The 19,736-nt window shown below is 39.4% G+C and overlaps 1 protein-coding gene across 4 annotated transcripts in view; it reads left to right on the top strand.

The window, feature by feature from the left end:
- MAP3K5 (mitogen-activated protein kinase kinase kinase 5) overlaps positions 1-19,736 on the top strand; it is a 193,967-nt gene that overhangs the window by 122,134 nt on the left and 52,097 nt on the right. For all 4 annotated transcript variants that reach the window (XR_012378591.1, XM_025865908.1, XM_073893975.1 and 1 more), the window contains exons 13-14: positions 1,544-1,639; positions 4,553-4,634. Coding sequence is in view for 3 of the 4 variants with exons in the window: in XM_025865908.1 (XP_025721693.1) it covers positions 1,544-1,639; positions 4,553-4,634 (178 nt within the window). In the remaining variant the exon portion in view is untranslated. The remainder of the gene's footprint in view (positions 1-1,543; positions 1,640-4,552; positions 4,635-19,736) is intronic.

Raw genomic sequence — 19,736 nt, 5'->3', positions numbered from 1 at the left:
AAGCAAGATAATGGACTGACTCATTAGATATCTTTCCAACCCATGCCTTCCCAAATAAAGTTTTACTCTCTTAATATTTAATTTTTAAAACCAGTCATTAGCAAGGCAATCAGTATTTTTAACAATTTAGGAAAGTATGGTAATATAAATTCCACCTTATCATATCTATTTTCCAATGAAATTTTTTTAATTAAAGATGGCATCACTATGTAAACCTCTGTTCTGACACAGCATATACGTAGAATGCTTCCATGTGGCTTACCGCTGGTTGATATGGTTGAGAAACTTAAGTTCCAGTGTGTGACTTCAAAGGGAGCTAACTTTTCTTGGCTTCCTCCTTTATTAAGAGACTACAGGAAAAAAAAATCCAACTAAGTCAGCAGTTTGTCTTGCATCACCTCAGAACTTGCTTGCTCAGCTCAGTCAATGGACGTTTATTGAGCACCAGCTGTGTGTCAAATGTTGAGTCCTCTTCTGCTAAAAATACAACAGTGACTAAGACATGAACTCCCACTCTCAAAGAGCTCACAGCCCATCAGTGGAACATTTAACGACTAAGGACAATGTAGCCATTATGGAGATGACAGTGAGATGAGCAATGACAGATCTATGTTTAAGGAACAGAGGTACAAGAGAAAGTCTTTCTGTTTAAGGTAGAAGTGGGAAAGGGAGAGAGTAGGATCTAAGCTGGGCCTTGAATGATGAATAGAATTTCTTTAAAAAGTCAGAAATGATGTGCATTCCAAATTGAAGGAACAGCAGATGCAAAGGCATAAAATAGGAATTGGCAAACTACGGTCCACAGGCCAAATATGGCCCACTGCCTGTTTTTGTAAATAAAGATTTATTGGAACTCAGCCATGTTTATTCATTTGTGTATTGTCTAAGGCTGCTCCAACAGCCAAACTGAGTAGTTTGGCCTGCAAAGCTTGAAATATTTACTCTCTGGCCCATTACAGGAAATATTTGCTAACCTTTGGCAAAAAAACAGCATGGCTTGAATGGTAGACTCAAAATTATTTCAATTGCTATAAAATCACTTGCTGAGTCAGAACCAAGTGCTGTTCCACATTCCTTCACACCTCTAAAATCCCTACAACTGATGAGGTGCTTTTACTGCCTCCACACATTGCCTTTCTAGCTTTGGAGACATTTCATTGTTCTAAAGATGCCATAGAACCAGAATCACAGAGCTCAGTCAGCCAGCTGATACTTCCGCCTTTCCTCCCATCATGCAGTGTGGTGCTGTAGCAGGCAGGACAATTTCCCATGCTCAGTTGGAGGGATACATAGCGGAGGTGTACTGACAGCCCCCCAGAGCGACCGTATCTGCAGATATGAGTAGGAGGACACGTCTCAGACTCTTAAGTAATTTTAGTATTGTGGTATGGGGAACATCACTTTTTCAAGTGCTATTTATATCTTTTTGTTATAAACAACATTGATATCATAATGGGGATTGGATATAAAAAGTATTTATTTTGCACTACACATTCATAGAAGTATTGATATTTCCCTGAATAATTCTTTTTGTTTGTTTCAGTATTTCTAAATTTGAAGAACGATGCTGTTTTCTTTATGTGCTTCATAATTCCGACGATTTCCAAATCTATTTCTGTACAGAACTGCACTGTAAAAAGTACGTATTCGTCATTGTTTAGGTGTAAAAAATACTGTTCTTACCTGATCATTATTTTTAATTAATGAGTGAACATGTAGCTCCTGTAAGGAATTCATGGCTATGTGGTTATATAAATATTTCATTTGGCCTAATAGTTTATAATTATGGGGTATGTTTAACAGAGAATGGAGGGGAGGGCTCTCTTTAATAAACCATGCTTTTTCTTAGACATAATTTATTTTTCCGCAGACAAAACATTAACCAAGACCTGCCAGTTAATGGCCAACTGTTACGTCTCATTTTTAAGGTGCTCGCTTATTGCAATAGATGATTACCAAAATTTTCATTCTTGAATTCTGTGAATAATCTCACCATTTTCTGCAATAATGGCTCTTAACTCTGGTTCAAATTAGAATCAACTGGTGCATTTTAACAAGTGCCTGGGCCCTACCCCTGACTAATTATTTTGGATTTTCTGGTGGGGGTATAGTTCGAGTTAAGAGTCAGTGATCTGATCTATACCCATAAAAGATAGTCCAAAAATCTATGTACTGTGCTGTATGCTTGTGTTAACCTCCCTGGGTATATTTCTCTTGAGCTGATAATTAAGTACTTCATGTTCCCTTAGGACATAGAGACTGACTGTGGGGATGTAGGCAAGTGAGTAACAATTTAGAAACCAAAGTGCAGGTAGAAGCCAACTTGGACTTAAAATTTTCCTGAGGGTTGTTCTTATTCAAATAGTTACTATCTGATCCCATGGTAAATGACTAATATACTAGTTACAGTATACAGTCAGCTATTTTTATCTTGGTACCAAATAAAATGTTTGTAAATCCATAATTCTATAGTTGGCTATAGAACTATATGGCTGTAGGGCACCTGGGTGGCTCAGTCGTTAAGCATCTGCCTTCGGCTCAGGTTATGATCCCAGGGTCCTGGGATCGAGCCCCGCATCGGGCTCCCTGCTCGGCGGGAAGCCTGCTTCTCCCTCTCCCACTTCCCCTGCTTGTATTCTTGCTCTCGCTATGTCTCTCTCTGTCAAATAAATAAAATCTTAAAAAAAAACTATATAGCTATAGTTTTATCTTTATTATTATAAAATATGTAGTAAAAAGATTTGGAAATATGAAATAACTCCTAGCACAAATATGGTCGACTTTTCTACTTAAATTCTTGAGGCTACTGATTTTTTCTATGAAAATGATAGCCAAGATTTATGGAGTGCTTACCCCAGATCTAATATCTATTTTAATCTTCAAATAAAAACTGTTAGGTAGCAAATATTAACATCTTCAATGAAAAGAGTTTAAAAAAAAGTCATAGTTCAATGAGCTTAAAATCATATATAGCAAAAAATGAACATCTGGGATTTGGACTAAGTGCATGTGACTCTAGCAGACAGGCTCCAAAAAATTACACTGTGTTCCCATCCCACTGTATTATATTCCGCTTAGAGATGTTCACGTTGAAAAACTTTGTGTGAATAGCTGATGAAAGTCTTTACCCCAGACCTTAAAGTCTATCTTTAAAGTCAGATTTTTTTTTTAGGTCTGTCACTTTCTTCTTCCTCTTGGTTGAATTTGCCTTTGTCTCTAACTCATCAGGATATTTAATCTTCATCAGAGCATACTGTTACTCTGATCAGGCTTGGGAACTTCTTTTTCTTGTCACTGACTCCCAAGAAATGTGTACAGAGAAAAGAAGAGTGGGGAAGTAGACACCACATGCAACTCCATAGATAGGTTCCAAACTCCCAAATGGGCTTTGTCTGTTTTATTCCTTGTCACAGTTTCAAAGGCCAGAATAGTTTTCGATCCTAGTAGACACCTGATGAGTATTTGTTGGATGGATGGGTGGATGGATGGATGGATGGATGGATGGCTTAAAAAGAGGTATAGAGAAAGAAAGGTTCCTAGTTGTAGAAGCTAGATTTTTCGTATCCCATACAACCTGCTCTTCCCTTGGGCTGGCAGTGCAGAGCGTGACCTGCCTGTGAGACCATCAGCCCCTATTCATAGTGGCTCCCATGCTTTAAGTCTGTGAATGGTTAGCATCCCCTCTGAATGGACTAGACACAGCTAGTGTTACACGGAGCAGATCTGTTTCTTGTTGTAACTATTTTTCTTGGCTCTGAAATGGTCTACAGGAAAAAAAAAAAAAACCTTCACAAGAAGAGTTCCTGAAGAAAATGTCACCAAAAAAGAGGTGGCTTCTTTCACACACATACAAGCCTGCTCTTCCTAATTCGTATCGGTGTTTTGCAGATTGTGTTTACGAAACACCATATTTATGATATTAAAGGCAAAATATTTAATAACTGAGATCAAATGTTGTAGTGGCCAACACTATATCATATAGTCACCTCAGAATTTAGAGACACTATTCCAGAATTTGGGTATTTTTTGTTAATTCCCATTTTAAATAATAATATGACCATCAGCAAAACGATAATAGCTAATTTTAATGAGTGCACTCTGTTAAGCACTTTACAAGTATTATGTCAAGTCATCTTCCTAACAACCTTTAAGTTAGATACTTCTGTAGTCCCTATTTTTGTAATGAAGGTGTGAGGCTCAGAGAGGTGGAGGAGCTTGCCCAAAATCACACAAATACTAGCAATCTTGGCCTGACATCCAAGTCCACAGTCTTCACATTTCTATGACTTTGTCTAGCTTCATCGTTCTAATTCTATAATATATCACATTACTGTTATTTGAAGTGAGGCATTAAGTTAGACAGTCCTACCAGCCTGTGTTTTTCTTTTTGAAAAATCGTATTTTTCCTGCTGATACTGATAGTTTTTTTATTGCCTGATTTTTAGAAAGTCTCTTAGCTCCCATTTTTTGCTCTGAAGTCATGTTGGAACGTACTTGCTTATATTTAATATCAGATGTATTATGAGTGACCACATACCAACTCTCATTGTAGGTTTTTTGAAATGGTGAACACCATCACTGAAGAGAAGGGGAGAGGCACGGAGGAAGGAGATTGTGAAAGTGACTCCCTAGAGGTAATGACTCTGGTTGCATGTTCATTTTACAGAGTTTTTCTGTGGCTTTTTTTTTTTTAAGATTTTATTTATTTATTTGAGAGAGAGCACGAGCTGGGGGAGGGACAGAGGGAGAAGCAGACTCTCTGCTGAGCAGGGAGCCCGACACAGGGCTCCATCCCAGGACCCTGAGATTATGACGTGAGCCGAAGGCAAACACTTAACCGACTGAGCCACCCAGGCGCCCCTTCTCTGTGGTTTAAAAAAAAAAAATGAACTATTTAAAGTCTTACTGGGGTATGCGTGGTGGGGAGGACATGTAAGTGGTGGTCTGTGAGCTTTCCCTTAATGCTGAAGGCAGCTTCTGGAATTCCTTGTTAAAGAAGAGCTGAAAAGGGGAACCTGGGTTGCTCAGTCAGTTAAGCGGCCAACCCTTGATTTTAGCTCAGGTCATGATCTCAGGGTCCTGGAATGGAGCCACATGTCCCACTCCCGCTGAGCAGGGAGTCTGCTTGTCTCCCTCTCCCTCTGCCCCTCCCCTTGCTCACAGAGGTAGGCGCTCTCTCTGTCTCTCTCTAAAATAAATAAATCTTTAAAAAAAAAAAGCTAAAAAGCAAACATTGGAGAACTCTTATTTGGGAATACTGAGTTTTGGTATTTTGCTTACCTGACAGTGAGTAACTTTTTTAGATTTAGATTTTAGAAAAAGTGAGTGCTTTTTTATCTGTGAGGAGTTGATTACCCTCCATGCACGGGCCACAGTGCCCTGGCATTTTTTATGTTCCTCTGAGATATGTGCAATTCAAACAAGCAGAATTCAGTGAAAATTCTGAATGGCACTATGGCCATGGCCCTCTTTTGTGGAGGGACCTGGACCAATGGAGGATTAATGGAATACAGGGAGGAGGTAAGTCACCTGAAATACTGTTCCTCGCAACCCCAGTCCTCTGACTTCTACCTCATGGACACACGACACTGCAGACATCTATTCCTAGATCATGTCCATTTTCTCTGTCATGGCTCCTCTGGGATAAAGAGCCTTCCATCACTGCAAGGACCAGTGCTGGAGTGTCCCAAGAGGGCTGACCCCCGGGGCGTGAGCATCTTCAGAAAGTTGACCCTCCTCCAGGCATAACAGTAGGCCAGCTTCTTCTCCAAGCCCTGCCCAGTGTTGGACTTGGGACAACATTCAGAATCCAAGCAATACTGAAAATGTCACTTCTAGTGCTAAAGTGAAATTGAAGAAGCTAGAGCACCAGCCTGACTGGTGCACTTATTTATTAATGTCATCCCACATACTAGAATTTTTATAAAAACAGTGAAGTCGTAGGGTAGCAGTTGAAGGAAAATTTCAATAGAATAACCAAGTGTTGACTCTGTCCAGAGTGAAGTTCTATAATTATCTAGCAGTTGTATAGCTTTGATGTTCCTAGGTAAGCCTAAGGCTCTTTCATTAAAGTTATAAAAAGATGATAGGACCCGATTTGGAAAAAAAAATGTTTCCCCATGCATTAGCTTGTTGTCTATAGGAATAATAGACAATACTTATTTGTATATATTTTATATTTTACAATTTTGTATTTTCTTATTTAAGTGATTTTGTTAGGAATTAGATCTCTTGGCTCCTACATCAGTGCTCCTTGACTAGACCTCATTATCTCTGTTTTTATTTGGTTTAAATTTAGTCACTTGATACACAGCAACGACCAAGGTAAAGGGTAGCAAAGACAATGAAAGTAAAACAGTTTTATTAGTAAATATAAAATGATGAAGTGTAGGGGCGCCTGGGTGGCTCAGATGGTTAAGCGTCTATCTTCGGCTCAGGTCATGATCCCAGGGTCCTGGGATCGAGTCCTGCATCGGGCTCCCTGCTCCTTGGGAGCCTGCTTCTCCCTCTGCTTCTCTCTCTCTCTCTCCCTCTCTCTCTCCCTCTGCCTCTCATGAATAAATAAATAAAATCTTTAAAAAATAAATAAATAAATAATAAAATGATGAAGTGGGCGGACTGGAAAATCCATAAAGTTCCTCTGCAATGTCATAAAATGCTGGCTTTTTTTAACCAGTGAGAGCTATCCTTTATTTTATACCCTTCTTTGAGGAACTAAATCCATCTTACCAAAAATACACATAGCACAGCCAGGCTGTGGTCTCCATATGCAACAACGTGGTCTTCTTAATTGATTAAATCAACAGTTTAGACTCTACTCCAGGAACCACTTTAACCATATGCATAGCATAACACAGGTCCAGTTGCCTTAGAACTTGTGATGAGTTTTGCCAGCTGATTTTTCTAAGACTCAGTTTCCTATAATGTAAAAAAAAAAAAAAAAAAAAAAAGTAGGTAGATCACTTTTTAAAGAGCTCCCAAGAAGATACAGAATCAAAATCCTTTGATCTGGATACAGTAATAAGTGGGGTGGCTGTGTGCGGGGCTCTTCCTGGTCAGACAGTCCTTCCTCAAGCACTGAGAACAATCAGCCAACCAAATAAGGAGGGGATGCTCTGGTTTCTTGGTTTCTCCGTAGGAATAGCCCAAGGGTTTTAGTTGCTGTGCTGACCTCACAAAAACCAGCTTACACAGTATTGCTGATTCATCAAAGTGCTCCTAACTCACCCTTCTCGAGTAAGTGCAGGATACTATTCTTTTCATGTTAGAAAGACACTCATACACTCTGTCCTTTGCATGCTCTTGGAATAATTTAAAATCTTGGACATAGAATGGCTTCTACAGTATTCCCAGTGGACTGTAGAGCATATACAGTGAATTCAAGCATACTTATTTTAAGTGTTTTGGGTAGTTTACCATTAAACCCCAAGTAGTGACCTTGCTGACATTTGGGTGTTGGGTGGGATGTTGGCGGAGGGGTGTTCTGTGGGCACAATGGTAATGAACGGGGATTGTGATGATGTTCTGGGCTGTGAACATGGTGACATCCATCTTCACTCTCCCTCTCACTGAATGTCCCTTTGTAGCCAGCGCACCTTTACAATATGAGTCACTAAATAGCCTGAACTTATATTTTCACCTAACTTAAGATAACTTCATGATTACATTTCTTAGATATTTTCAACATTCTTAATTTAAAATTATTTTATTGGTGTTCTAAATATTTGATTAAAATGAATTCTCTAATTTCATTACCACAAACTAGACTCGACCATGAGCCCATGAATGACACACACAAAAATAATTCCTCTAGTTCCCTTTCCTGATAATGTAAACAAGAAGGATTCTTTAGAGACCATCTTTACACGGCGATTAAGATTTATATACAGAATAGTTGCTTTCTGATCATCACCTCAGCTGGGGATAGAATTAAAGTTGTTTCAATGCATGTGTCAATTATTCCTGAAGCCTCTGGGAAGCTAGGCCCACAGCAAAATTAAAATGTTGGAAAGGTCAAATATTCTTTAATGTTAACTTCACTCAGGGCGTTGTCAACATTGGCAAACTTTAACTATCAACGTGGTTCTATAAACTACAAATTTGCAGCTAATCCCTAGACTTCTGGATGTTTGACAGACTTCTTATCCGAAGCCCATATTAAGATCTGCTTTTCTTTTTGATTTGAATAATAAGGTTTCTTAGAAGCAGTACAATTGTGGGAGGGATTCAGCCGCCTTCAGGTCACGGTCAGCTCCCTTCTCCAACTGATCAAACCCGACTCTACTGAAATCACTGTGCTGGGGTCAGGAGCCTTGGATTCTAGTTCTCACTTTGCTAACGACCAGTTTTGTAACTTTGGACAAAATTCATACTCTTGGCTGGGCTAAAATGATTTTATTCCTCAAGTGAGAGTGGACTAGGAACACCTTAAATATGCTTTCCTAGCTCCAATTTGTATAATTTTTCAAGATGAGTACAAACTGTGCAAGGTTATTTCAAATATAGATCAATCGCACTTTCAGAGGACTTTTCTGCTTTTGAACAGAAAGAGAAACAGCTTCTTCTGATTCAAGGCCGTGGTTTTTGACTTAAGGATGTATTTGGACATGGAGGGTAATGAAGCCACATCTTAAATAATTTAATAGATCAGTAAATTTATATTGAAATCATTGAACAGTTGGTTGCCGTTAACCGTAAGAGTTCTAACGCGTATCAGCTGTAGTCCTATTTTGTTCTCTCAGCCTTCCAGATTTTCACTAACACCTTGGGCATCTACCCAGCAGCCTCCTGGGAGAAGCCCCTGTTCGGCCTCGCTCCCTCCTCACACCACGACGCCCCCGCGGCCCAGGCACCTCACCTTCTCCGTCATCCCCCCATCTCTGGTCTTTACCACCCCTCCTGTGCCCTCATCTCTCTTCTGCCATCAGTATGTGTCTCTGTCAGCATCAGAGAGATCTCTCACATGGTCTTCTCCTGGGACTCCCTCATTAAAAACCTTTGATGCTACTCTTTGTAGAAGAAGGTTTCCACAGATACAATGTTCTCAACCCTCTGGCTGCAACATAGCCTTGCCTTTCCACCTGGTGGGCTGGGATTGCCAAACTCTTTTCCATTTCCCAGAAGACCAAGCTTTCCTGCCCCCGGGCTTGATCTGCAGATGCCCATCTCCACATGCTTTTTCTTCTCTGTCCCACCTGGTGACTGCCTCCTCATTTTCTGAGCTCTAAGTCAAGTGTCATTTCTCAACACCACCTCTCACTCTTCTCTGCTCTCCTCGCATTTCTGGCCCCTCCTCTGCCCTAGGTCTTCTCACTGTATTGTAACTGGGGAGCCTCCACCGGACTGTGAGCATCCCAGGGCAGGGCTGTGGCTCTGTGTCCTTTCTAATCACATAGCCTCACATGGTATGAGGCATCCAAGCAGAAGTAGTTCAATCAGGTCAGAAGGCTTGGAAGGGCTTAATTAAAGGTGGTGTGTGATAAAGCCAGGATTGTTTAAAAATATCTGAAACGGGGGGGAGAGGGCTATGGATTGGAAGGGACAGAGTAGGCGCTGTGACACTGGTTTAAAAAGTTGTTCAGTCAGTGGTAAGTCAATGAAAGAATGTACACTGTTATCAAGCGGCACATCAGAACCAAGGCGTTATTGACTCATTCTCTTTTCATCTCTTTTTTTATTTCCTTGGAGGGAAAAAGAGCCAGATACAAATTGCGGAGGTCCTTTTGGTCCTCAGTACAAAATATGCTATGTCTCCCTCCTCACTCCTCTCCCAGACACATACATATATTCTACCTCTCTGTACCTCCTCTCTCTCTCTCTCTTTCCCTCCCCACCCCGCCCTCCCTTTTCTTCCCTATCCCTCTTTCTCATCTATTCGTTTGTACCTCACTGTTTCACCAAAATGGGCATATGACTGACTTAAACCTGAAGCAATCATAGCGTCTGGCCCCATGAACCTGTCTATACCTACTTTCCAGTGTGCATAAAGAGAACATGGACCCCTTGTGGGGTGAAGTAGAGACAAGCAAGATAAAAGGAACATTTTCCTTTGACATAAACATCTGCAGAATGATGAAATACCTTACCATTCCCTTTTCTGATGGTTTGCTTCACAAACATTAATAGTGAATTATGGTTTAGAACTCATTTAAATCAATTTGGAATCATCAGCCCATTGGTTTGTTTGTCTTTAACATCCCGTTTCTATTTTTGCACATATCTGAAGCTCAACACCCACATTTACTGCACTGAAAAAATAGATCACTTATAGTTGTATGATATGAGTACCAATTTGTTACTCATTCTTTCATTCTGTTGAGTGGAAAAAAAAAAACTTTCTTCTATCAATTTAGGTTCAGTGATTGGGGGCCTGCAAATTAACTGACAGAAAGACAGATTAACAAGAGAAAAGACAAGGTTTATTCAGGTATATGGGAGCACTTAAAGTGGCTTCTGATCAGCTAGAGTTAAGTTTGTTTATCCTACTAAGAAAAGCCCTTCTTAGGACTTTAAGGAAAAGCACGTGGTGGGAAACTAATGAGAAAAAAGTGGAAGGCAAAGAACTTTTTGGCAAGGTTTTGTTTATGTAATTTCTCACCCAGGTACGAGTGGTCCTAAACCTCCCAGAGATGGGATTTTGGCAGCTGTAGTTTCAGGAGGCTTTGTTTAAGCCAGCAAAAGAGGTTTAGGTAAGGTTTTTTAATGCAGCTGCTGTCGATTCAGATGTTTTCAGCTTAAACTCATCTATATACCACATTGATGGGTATAAATTCAATTCACTCAGTGAATATTTAGTCACACACTATGTAATTGTCATTATTCTAGGTTCTGGGGATACAACAGAGAAAACATCGAGAAAAATCTGCCCTCACTGAGCTTACATTCCAGCGAAACACCAACAGTAAACAACAGAAATAAGTAAAATACGTAGCGTGTTTGATAATGATCAGTGTTAAGGAGAAAAATGAAGCAGGGAAGGGTTCAGAAAGTTACACTGTAACAGAGCATGCAAGTTTAGAGCAATAAGCCAGGGAAGGCTCATTGAGAAGGTGATATTTGAATAAATGCCCGAGGGAGAAGAGATCTATCAAACTGGATATTTGAACCTAAGCATTTTCAGCATTTTGTTAGTTATTAATCGTTATTAATGTTTTTGACATTTACATATTAAGAAGGCAATACAGATCGAAAATTAACGAAGCTACCGTGTGGGTCTTTGAGGTGACCATTCACCTAATGTAATTAGCCCCCAGAGGGAAGTGCATGGCCTTTGGAAGGTGGCTGTTTTACCCTAGGTCCCTTGACAGCATGGGAACTAAGTGAATCACCACTTTGTTGTTTGGCCTTGTCAATATTGTCTTCCTACGCTGATTCCCTTTCCAGTACAGACTTAGATTGTTCTGGGCAGGTCACAATAGAGGGATGATTCTAGAAGTATTCTCATCATTGCTTCGAAATGCAGTTGTTTCCCTTAGCAACAACCTAATTCACTAACCTATTGCCCTAGAAATAGAATGCAGAGTATATAAGCAGTGTAATCGTACCTTCAATTTTTTTAATGCACTCTTTCCTCTACCCCTAACGTTTTCCATGTTTCTAGTTTAACACACCTTATCTTCCCTTGGCCTGTAGCCCAGCTCCGTTCTACTTTTTTTTTGGCTTATCGACCAGGCCAGTCTCCTCAAACCTGCCTTCCAATTTGTATCTCTATATGGTTAAGAATAGAAAGAAGAAAACTAAGCAGCAATTACCCCCTGGAATGGTTTTCAATCCCTTTGGTCTTATTAAAAGTCCTTTTTGATTTTTACTGTGACACTTTGTTCAACAGGAATAGTCTGCCATACCTAATAAACAATCTTTTAAAAAAGAAGAGCCTTTTGATGCTTTGGATTCCAGAGGGGAACTAAAACTGGGGCAGCCTCATGGAGATTTTTATATTCTTCACCGTACTATATAAATATCCCTGCAATAAAACTCCATTTCAACCAAAAATAAACTGATACTTTCAATGTTTTGTTTTGGCACCCGGTTTATTAAAAAAAAAAGTGGTTCTCATCAAATTTTCTATATCCTGATTAATCAGTTAAGTAAGTAAATAATTACTGAGCATCTACAAACCAGTTATTGCCAAGACTAGGGGTAGAGCAATTAAAGATAAATCGTAGCTCTCACAAAGCTCGGAGTCCAGACGGGGATGCAGACTGAGCAAGAGAAGGAAGAGTTACCAAAGAATGAGTAAGGGCAGAAAGCCTTGGGAGCACATCAGACCAGAAAGTAACCCTGCTCTCAATGGTCAGGTAGACAGTTCAGGAAATCTTCCTAGAGCTTGGTTTTGAAAGACGAGGCAGAATTACCGAGGTAGAAGACACAGCATGTGGAAAGGCACAAAGATCTCGGGAACCTCACTGAGAGATTTTGGAGGAGATTGAGGAGAGAGAAGTTTGGACACAGAGGCAGCACAAAGAAGCTGAGGGGCATTTACGCCGTGCTAAGGAGATTGGCTTTGACTCTAAAAGTAATGAGAAACCTTTTAATAAAGCAGAGGCAGTGGTACAGACATGGACAGCTCACTTTGGAAGTTTGGACTTTGGAAAATTCAATGCCATCTTAAGGAGAGCGGATGAGGGAACTGGGCAACAAGAGAGGAGGGGACAAGGAAAGCCAGTTAAGAGTCTGTAGAATTAGTACAGAAGAAAAGTAGGGAAGGCCTGATTCAAGGCAAAAGCAGATACACCTCATAGCATTTGGCAATCAGTTGGATTTGGGGAGTAAGGGAAAGGAAAGAATGCAGTCTACGACGGCCACCAGATATCTCCCAGATATCTGTTTGAATAAGAGATTGAATGTTCCATGAATATTGATGACACACTGGAATACCTTTATCCTAATGGTGTTTGGAAACAGAACTAAGACTATCCCTACAACACTGGTAGTGGTAAGAACACTAAATCAGGACTCATGAGCTGGGTATAAACCACAGCTCTAATTGTTTCCCTGGAAAAGATATTTCTGATCATTTGTAAATTGGAGCTAATCATAGACCTTCCCTACTATGACACAGGCTTATTATGACCATCAAATGGTATAGGTTATGGACAGTTGATTTTTTTTCTTCTAAATTATAAAGCATCCTGATAATGTAAGATGGTGGTAGTACTAGGTTCAGTGTGTAGGCGTGTATGCCCTTGATAGGGCATCCTGGCAGAGATGAGCTCCTTTGGTGATGGTCCCTGCCCTGCCTCCTGCTGGCCTGGTCCTGGCTGGTAGATTTCCTACATGTACGGCACAGCACGATGGGAGTCTGGGCCACAGGAATTGGGTGTGGAGTCTTAGGCTCTTTTTGGAATTTTTTGACTAGTTTGACTGCCTCTTTGCTGGAGCCCCATGTTACCTTCCAATCTGAGGAAGTTGCTAAATAATCCTGCTCCCTATTCCCTCACCCTGAAAACACGCCAGATGTTCTGCTCTGGACGAGGACAGTCTTCGGCCTTACATTAGGCATCCAGAGCAGGAGTATTCTTTTATGTACATGGGGTACAATGTTGCCAATGGGAAAGTAAGATGCTTCCCTTCCAGAGCGTGGTGTCTGTCCTTAGCCAGAGAAGGGTCCCTGATAGGGAGGTCAGCGCTCACCCATCCCTGGCTTGGTATTGGGCATAGTTTTCCCCGGGAGAATACAACTAATTGCTTTCTATCAGTGCTTGGAAACCTGTTGGAAATAAATAAACTGAAGCTGGTAAAGACAAAACCACATTTTCCTCATCCTCCTTGGCAGTGGTCCCTCAAGTCAAATGTGTGTACCCTGGAGAGTTTGCAGAGTGATCTGATTACTACCTTTGTAGTTAATTTGTCCTTTTTATGTCTGCTTCCTTTTTGATCTTCTGGTTGCTTTTCATTTTGTAATTTCCCTATACCATGTCTGCGTGTGAATTTATTTTTTATTTTTCCTACTTAGGGCTCAGTTTCCAGAAGTTATGTTTAATTCTGTCTCACATCTGTCTGGCCTTTTTTAGAATGTCTTATCCTTTTCTCCTGCTTTTTGATTTCTTATTTTGTATCTTTATGTTAAATGTACTTATTCTAAAGTTTTTGTTTCTTTTACTTTATGAAGTTTAGGGAGATTGATATTTATCAAATCTGCTAACTCCCTGGTGGTGAATTATTTCCTTATATGTTTTAAAATTTGGGGTCATGAGCTCAATTTCAATGATGTATTATGAGTGAGAATCCTGCACAGTCCGTCTTAAGGGAGTCTCCCTTTAAAATGTTTTTGCTTTGTTTCTGCTAGCACTCCAGGGATGTCCCAGGCTCAAGATCAATTATGGGTATCATGATAAGTGTAAATTTGAACTAAACCATGAGGATCAGCCTATGGTTGAAAGTATTCAGAGTATTCAGAAAGTATTCTTTTTGTCCACCCAGAGCTCAGTTTAAGACAGATGAGCTTTATTTTTGTTCCCCAGTGCAGTGGGCTAACTCTATTCTAATCTACCCTTTCATCAAGTTATAGTCCTACAAGGACCCTGATTTCAAGGGCCCAGCTCCTCACCTGGCATAAGCACAAGGTCCCATTTCCTATCCCTTCATGGGCATTAAGACAAAAGTACCAGATAAGGGGTTGACAGACTATAGCCCAAAGGCCAAATACAGCCTGCCACTACCCTGTTCCTCCAGTAAAGAAGTTTTACTGGAACACAACCATGCCCAGCTGTTTATATCTTGACTGAGCTGTTTTCATGCTACAATGGCAGAGTTCAGTAGTTGCCACAGAGATCATGTGGCCCACAAATCTGAAAGTATTCAATATCTGGCCCCTTAGAAAAAGCATTTACCAACCTCTGCCCAAAATTAATGAGACTGAAAGCCCAGCCCTCATCCCCACCCCTTGGGCTGCGGGGACATCAATTATGATTACCCCTCAAGTGGTCCTCTTTCTCTTTATTTCTAGCTCCTGACAGTCTTCTTTAACTTTTTTGTAAGCCCTGGTAGGCACTTAAAAATGTGTCTGTTTTGGGGTGCCTGGGTGCCTCAGTTGGTCAAGTGTCCGACTCTTGATTTCAGCTCAGGTCATGATCTCAGGGTCATGAGATTGAGCCCTGCATCAGGCTCTGCACTGAGTGTGGAGCCTGCTTAAGATTCTCCTCTCCTCTCCCTGTGCCTTTCCCCTGCTACTCGCATGCTCTCTCTCTATATATATATCCCTCTAAAAAAAAAGTGTGTCTATTTTATTTTATGTGGATGTTTTTAGCAGGAAGCCTTCCAAATACCAAGTCCACATATTGCCAGTACCAGAGCCCACTTTCTATTTTCTTGGATAATATAGACCGCTATGTGCATAAGATGTTATATATGAACCTAATGGCAACCACAAATCAAAAACCTACAGTAGATACACAAACAATAAAGAGAAAGGAATCCAGGCATATCACTAAAGAAAGCCATCAAACCACAGGGGAAGAGAGCAAAAGGAGAAAGGAACAGAGAACTACAAAAACAACCATAAAACAAGTAATAAAATGGCAATAATTATATACCTCAGCAATTACTTTGAATGTAAATGGACTACATGCTCCAATCAAAAGATACAGGGTGACTATATAAAAAAGCAAGACCCATCTATGTGCTGCCTACCAGAGACTCACTTCAGACCTAAAGACACTTGCAGATTGAAAATGAGGAGATAGAAGAACATTTACCATGCAAATTGAAGCAAAAGGAAAGCTGGGATAGCAGTATGTATATGAAACAAAATAGACTAAACCAAAGACTAACAAAAGACAAAAAAGGTCACTACATATTGATAAAGGGAGCCATCCAACAAGAGGATATAAAATTGCAAATATTTATGCAATAGAGCACCCAAGTACATAAAGCAACTATTACAGACATAAGGAAGAAATTGACAGTAATATAATAATAGTAGGGAACTTTAACACCCCACTTACATCAATGGATAGACCATCTCAACAGAAAATCAACAAGGAGACAGTGGCTTTGCATGAGACATTGGACCAAATGGACCTAACATATATTTAGAACATTCCATCCCAAAAAAGCACAATACATATTTTTTTGAAGTGCACATAGAACATTCTCCAGAATAGATCACATTAGGCCACAAAACAAGTCTCAATAAATTCAGAAAGATTGAAATCATAGCATGTATCTTTTCTGACCACAATGGTATGAAACTAGAAATCAATCACATGAAAAAAATCTGGAAAGAACGCAGCTACATGGAGGCTAAATAACATGCCACTGAACAATGAGTGGGTCAATCAAGAAATCAAAGAGAAAATTAAAAAATGCATGGAGACAAATGAAAATGAAAATACAACAGTCCAAAATCTTTGGGATACAGCAAAAGCTATTCTGGGAGGGAATATTATAGCAATCCAGGCCTACCTCAAGAAGCAAGAATATCTCAAATAAAAAACTGAACCTTACACTTAAAGGAACTTAAAAAAAAAATCAAGCCAAACACCAATAAAAAGAGGAAATTATAAAGATTAGAACAGAAATAAATGAAATAGAGATTAAAAAATAACCAATAGAATAAATCAGTGAAACCAGGAGTTGGTTCTTGGAGAAGATCAACAAAATAGATAAGGCTTTAGACAGACTCATCAAAAAAAAAAAAAGAACAAAGAAAGAGGAGTCAAATAAAATCAGAAATGAAGGAGAAGAAATAACTGGTACCACAGAAATAGGAAGGATTATAAGAGAATATTATGAACAATTATATGCCAACAAATTGGACAACCTCAGAAAAATGAGTAAGTTCCTAGAAACATAAAACCTTCCAAATCTGAATCAGGAAGAAATAGAAAATTTAAACGGACCAATTACTAGCAATGAAATTGAATCAGTAATCAAAATCTCTCAAAAAAATAAAAAAGCCCAGGACCAGATGGCTTCACGGGTGAATTCTGCCAAGCATTTAAAGAGAAGGTAATACCTATTCTTCTCAAACTATTACCAAAAAAAAACAGGAGAGGAAGGAAAGCTTCTAATTCATTCTATGAGGTGAGCATTACCCTGATACCAAAACCAGATAAAGGCACTAAAAAAAAGAAAAGGAAAGGAAACTTGCCGGCAAATATCTGATGAACATAGATGAAGAATCCTCCACAAAATATTATCAAGCCAAATCCAACAATACATTTAAAAAATACTCAGCATGATATATCACATCAACAAGAGAAAGGATAAAAACCATATGATCATCTCAGTAAATGTAGAAAAAAACATTTGACAAAGTACAACATCCATTCATGATAAAAACCCTCAACGAAGTAGGTTTAGAAGGAACATACCTCAACATAATAAAGACATATATGGAAAACCCACAGCTAACATTATATTCAATGTTAAAGGACTGAAAGCTTTTCCCCTAAGGTCAGGAACGAGGCAAGGATGTTAACTCTCACCACTTTCATTTAGCATAGTACTGGAAGTCCTAGCTGCAGCAATCAGACAACAAAAAGAAATAAAAGGCATCCAGGGGTGCCTGGGTGGCTCATTCTGTTAAGCAGCTCTTGGTCTCAGCTCAGGTCTTGATCTCAGGGTCGTGAGTTCAAGCCCTGTGTTGGAAGTAACCCATGTGTTCATTGATAGATGAATGGATAAAGAAGATGTGATATATATATATATATTATAGGTAATATATATATTATTAGTCATAAAAATATTAGCCATAAAAAAGAATGAAATCTTGCCATTTGTACCAACATGGATGGAGTTAGAGTGTATTATGCCAAGTGAAATAAGTCAGTCAGAGAAAGACAAATACCCATATGATCTCACTCATTTGTGGAATTTAAGAAACAAAGTGAACAAAGAGAAAGAGATGAACAAAAAAAACCCCAGACTCTTCAATACAGAGAACAAACTGATGGTTGCTAGAGGGGATGTGGGTGAGGGGAAGGGCAAATTAGGTAAAGGAGAGTAAGAGTACACTTATCCTGATGAGCACTGAGAAATGTATAGAAATATTGAGTCATTATATTGTATACCTGAAACTAATGTAACATTGTGTGGTAATTATACTTGAATAAAAAAAAAAAGGAGAAAGAAACAGACAAAATTACAAAAACAACAACAAAAAAGAAACAAAAAAATTTGCTGGCTTATAAAGGTTAAAAATAAATCTTTTTAATGGCTAATTCAAACCCTTCTGTGAGTTGAATCCAGCTACACTGGGTTTCTGCAAAGACATGGCTTGACCTTTTGGTGGCCCTACATTTGGTAATTTCATTCTGACACCAAACATGGGCCTTTTTGGATGACTCCTCCACGTCTCAGGAGGTCTCTACCAAATACTCTCTAAACCCCTTTTATCTTGATCGGTTTTCCATATGTGACTGAGACACTTGACAACTTGGGATTTAGGGCTGTAGATATTTCCTTTTAGATTAAAGATGAAATTTTCCTCCTATTTTTCATTTTTTTTAATTTAAGTTTTAGTTAATATACAGTGCAATATTGGTTTCAGGAGTAGAATCCAGTGGTTCATCCCTTAAATATAACACCCTGTGCTCACCACAAGTGCTGTCTTTAATACCCATTACCCATCTAGCCCATCCCCCACCCACCTTCCTCCATCAACCCTGTTTGTTTTCTGTTGTTAAGAGTCTCTTATGGTTTGTTTCCCTCTCTCTTTTCCTTTTTTTCCCCTTCCCATATGTTCATCTGTTTTTTTCTTAAACTCCACCTAAGAGTAAGATCGTATGGTATTTGTCTTTCACTGACTGACTTGTTTCACTTAGCATAATACACTCTAGTTCCATCCATGTCATTGCAAATGGCAAGACTTCATTTTTTTTTTTTGATGGCTGAGTAACATTTCATTATATATTATATACCTCATCTTCTTTATCCATTCATCAGTCGATGGACACTTGGGCTCTCTCCATGGTTTGGCTATTGTTGATAATGCTGCTATAAACATCAGGGTGCATGTGCCCCTTTGAATCTGCGTTTTGGTATCCTTCAGGTAAATACCTAGTGGTGCAATTGCTGGATCGTAGGGTAGTTCTATTTTTAACTTTTGAGGAACCTCCATACTATTCTCCAGAGTGGCCGCACCAGTTTGCATTCCCACCGATAGTGCAAGAGGGTTCCCCTTTCTCTGCATCCTCGCCAACACCTGTTGTTTCTTATGTTGTTAATTTTAGCCATTCTGACAGGTGTGAGGTGGTATCTCATTGTGGTTTTGATCTGGATTTCCCTAATGACGAGTGATGTTGAGCTTCTTTTCATGCGTCTCTTATTCATCTGGATGTCATCTTTGGAAAAGTGTCTATTCATGTCTTCTGCCCATTTCTTAACTAAATTATTTGTTTTTTGGCTGTTGAATTTTACAAGTTCTTTATATACTTTTGATACTAACCCTTTATCAGATATGTCATTTGCAAATATCTTCTCCTCTTCTGTAGGCTGCCTTTTCGTTTTGTTGATTGTTTCCTTCGCTGCGCAGAAGAAGCTTTTTATCTTGAGGAAGTCCCAGTAGTTCATTTTTGCTTTTGATTCCCTTGCCTCTGGTGATGTGTCTAGTAAGAAGTTGCTGCAGCCGAGGTCCCAGAGGTTTCTTCCTATGTTCTCTAGGATTTTGATGGTTTCCTCTTTCACATTTAGGTCTTTTATTCATTTTGAATTTATTTTTGTGTATGGTGTACACACATATGACTCTCCAGTTTTCCCGACACCATTTGTTGAAGAGACTTTTTCCCATTGGA

This window comes from Callorhinus ursinus, unplaced genomic scaffold, assembly GCF_003265705.2.
Source record: "Callorhinus ursinus isolate GAN/ISIS: 27379988/994484 unplaced genomic scaffold, GSC_fseal_2.0 scaffold6, whole genome shotgun sequence".
NCBI classification, from domain to species: domain Eukaryota; kingdom Metazoa; phylum Chordata; class Mammalia; order Carnivora; family Otariidae; genus Callorhinus; species Callorhinus ursinus.
This window is presented reverse-complemented; position numbering and strand designations above follow the sequence as displayed.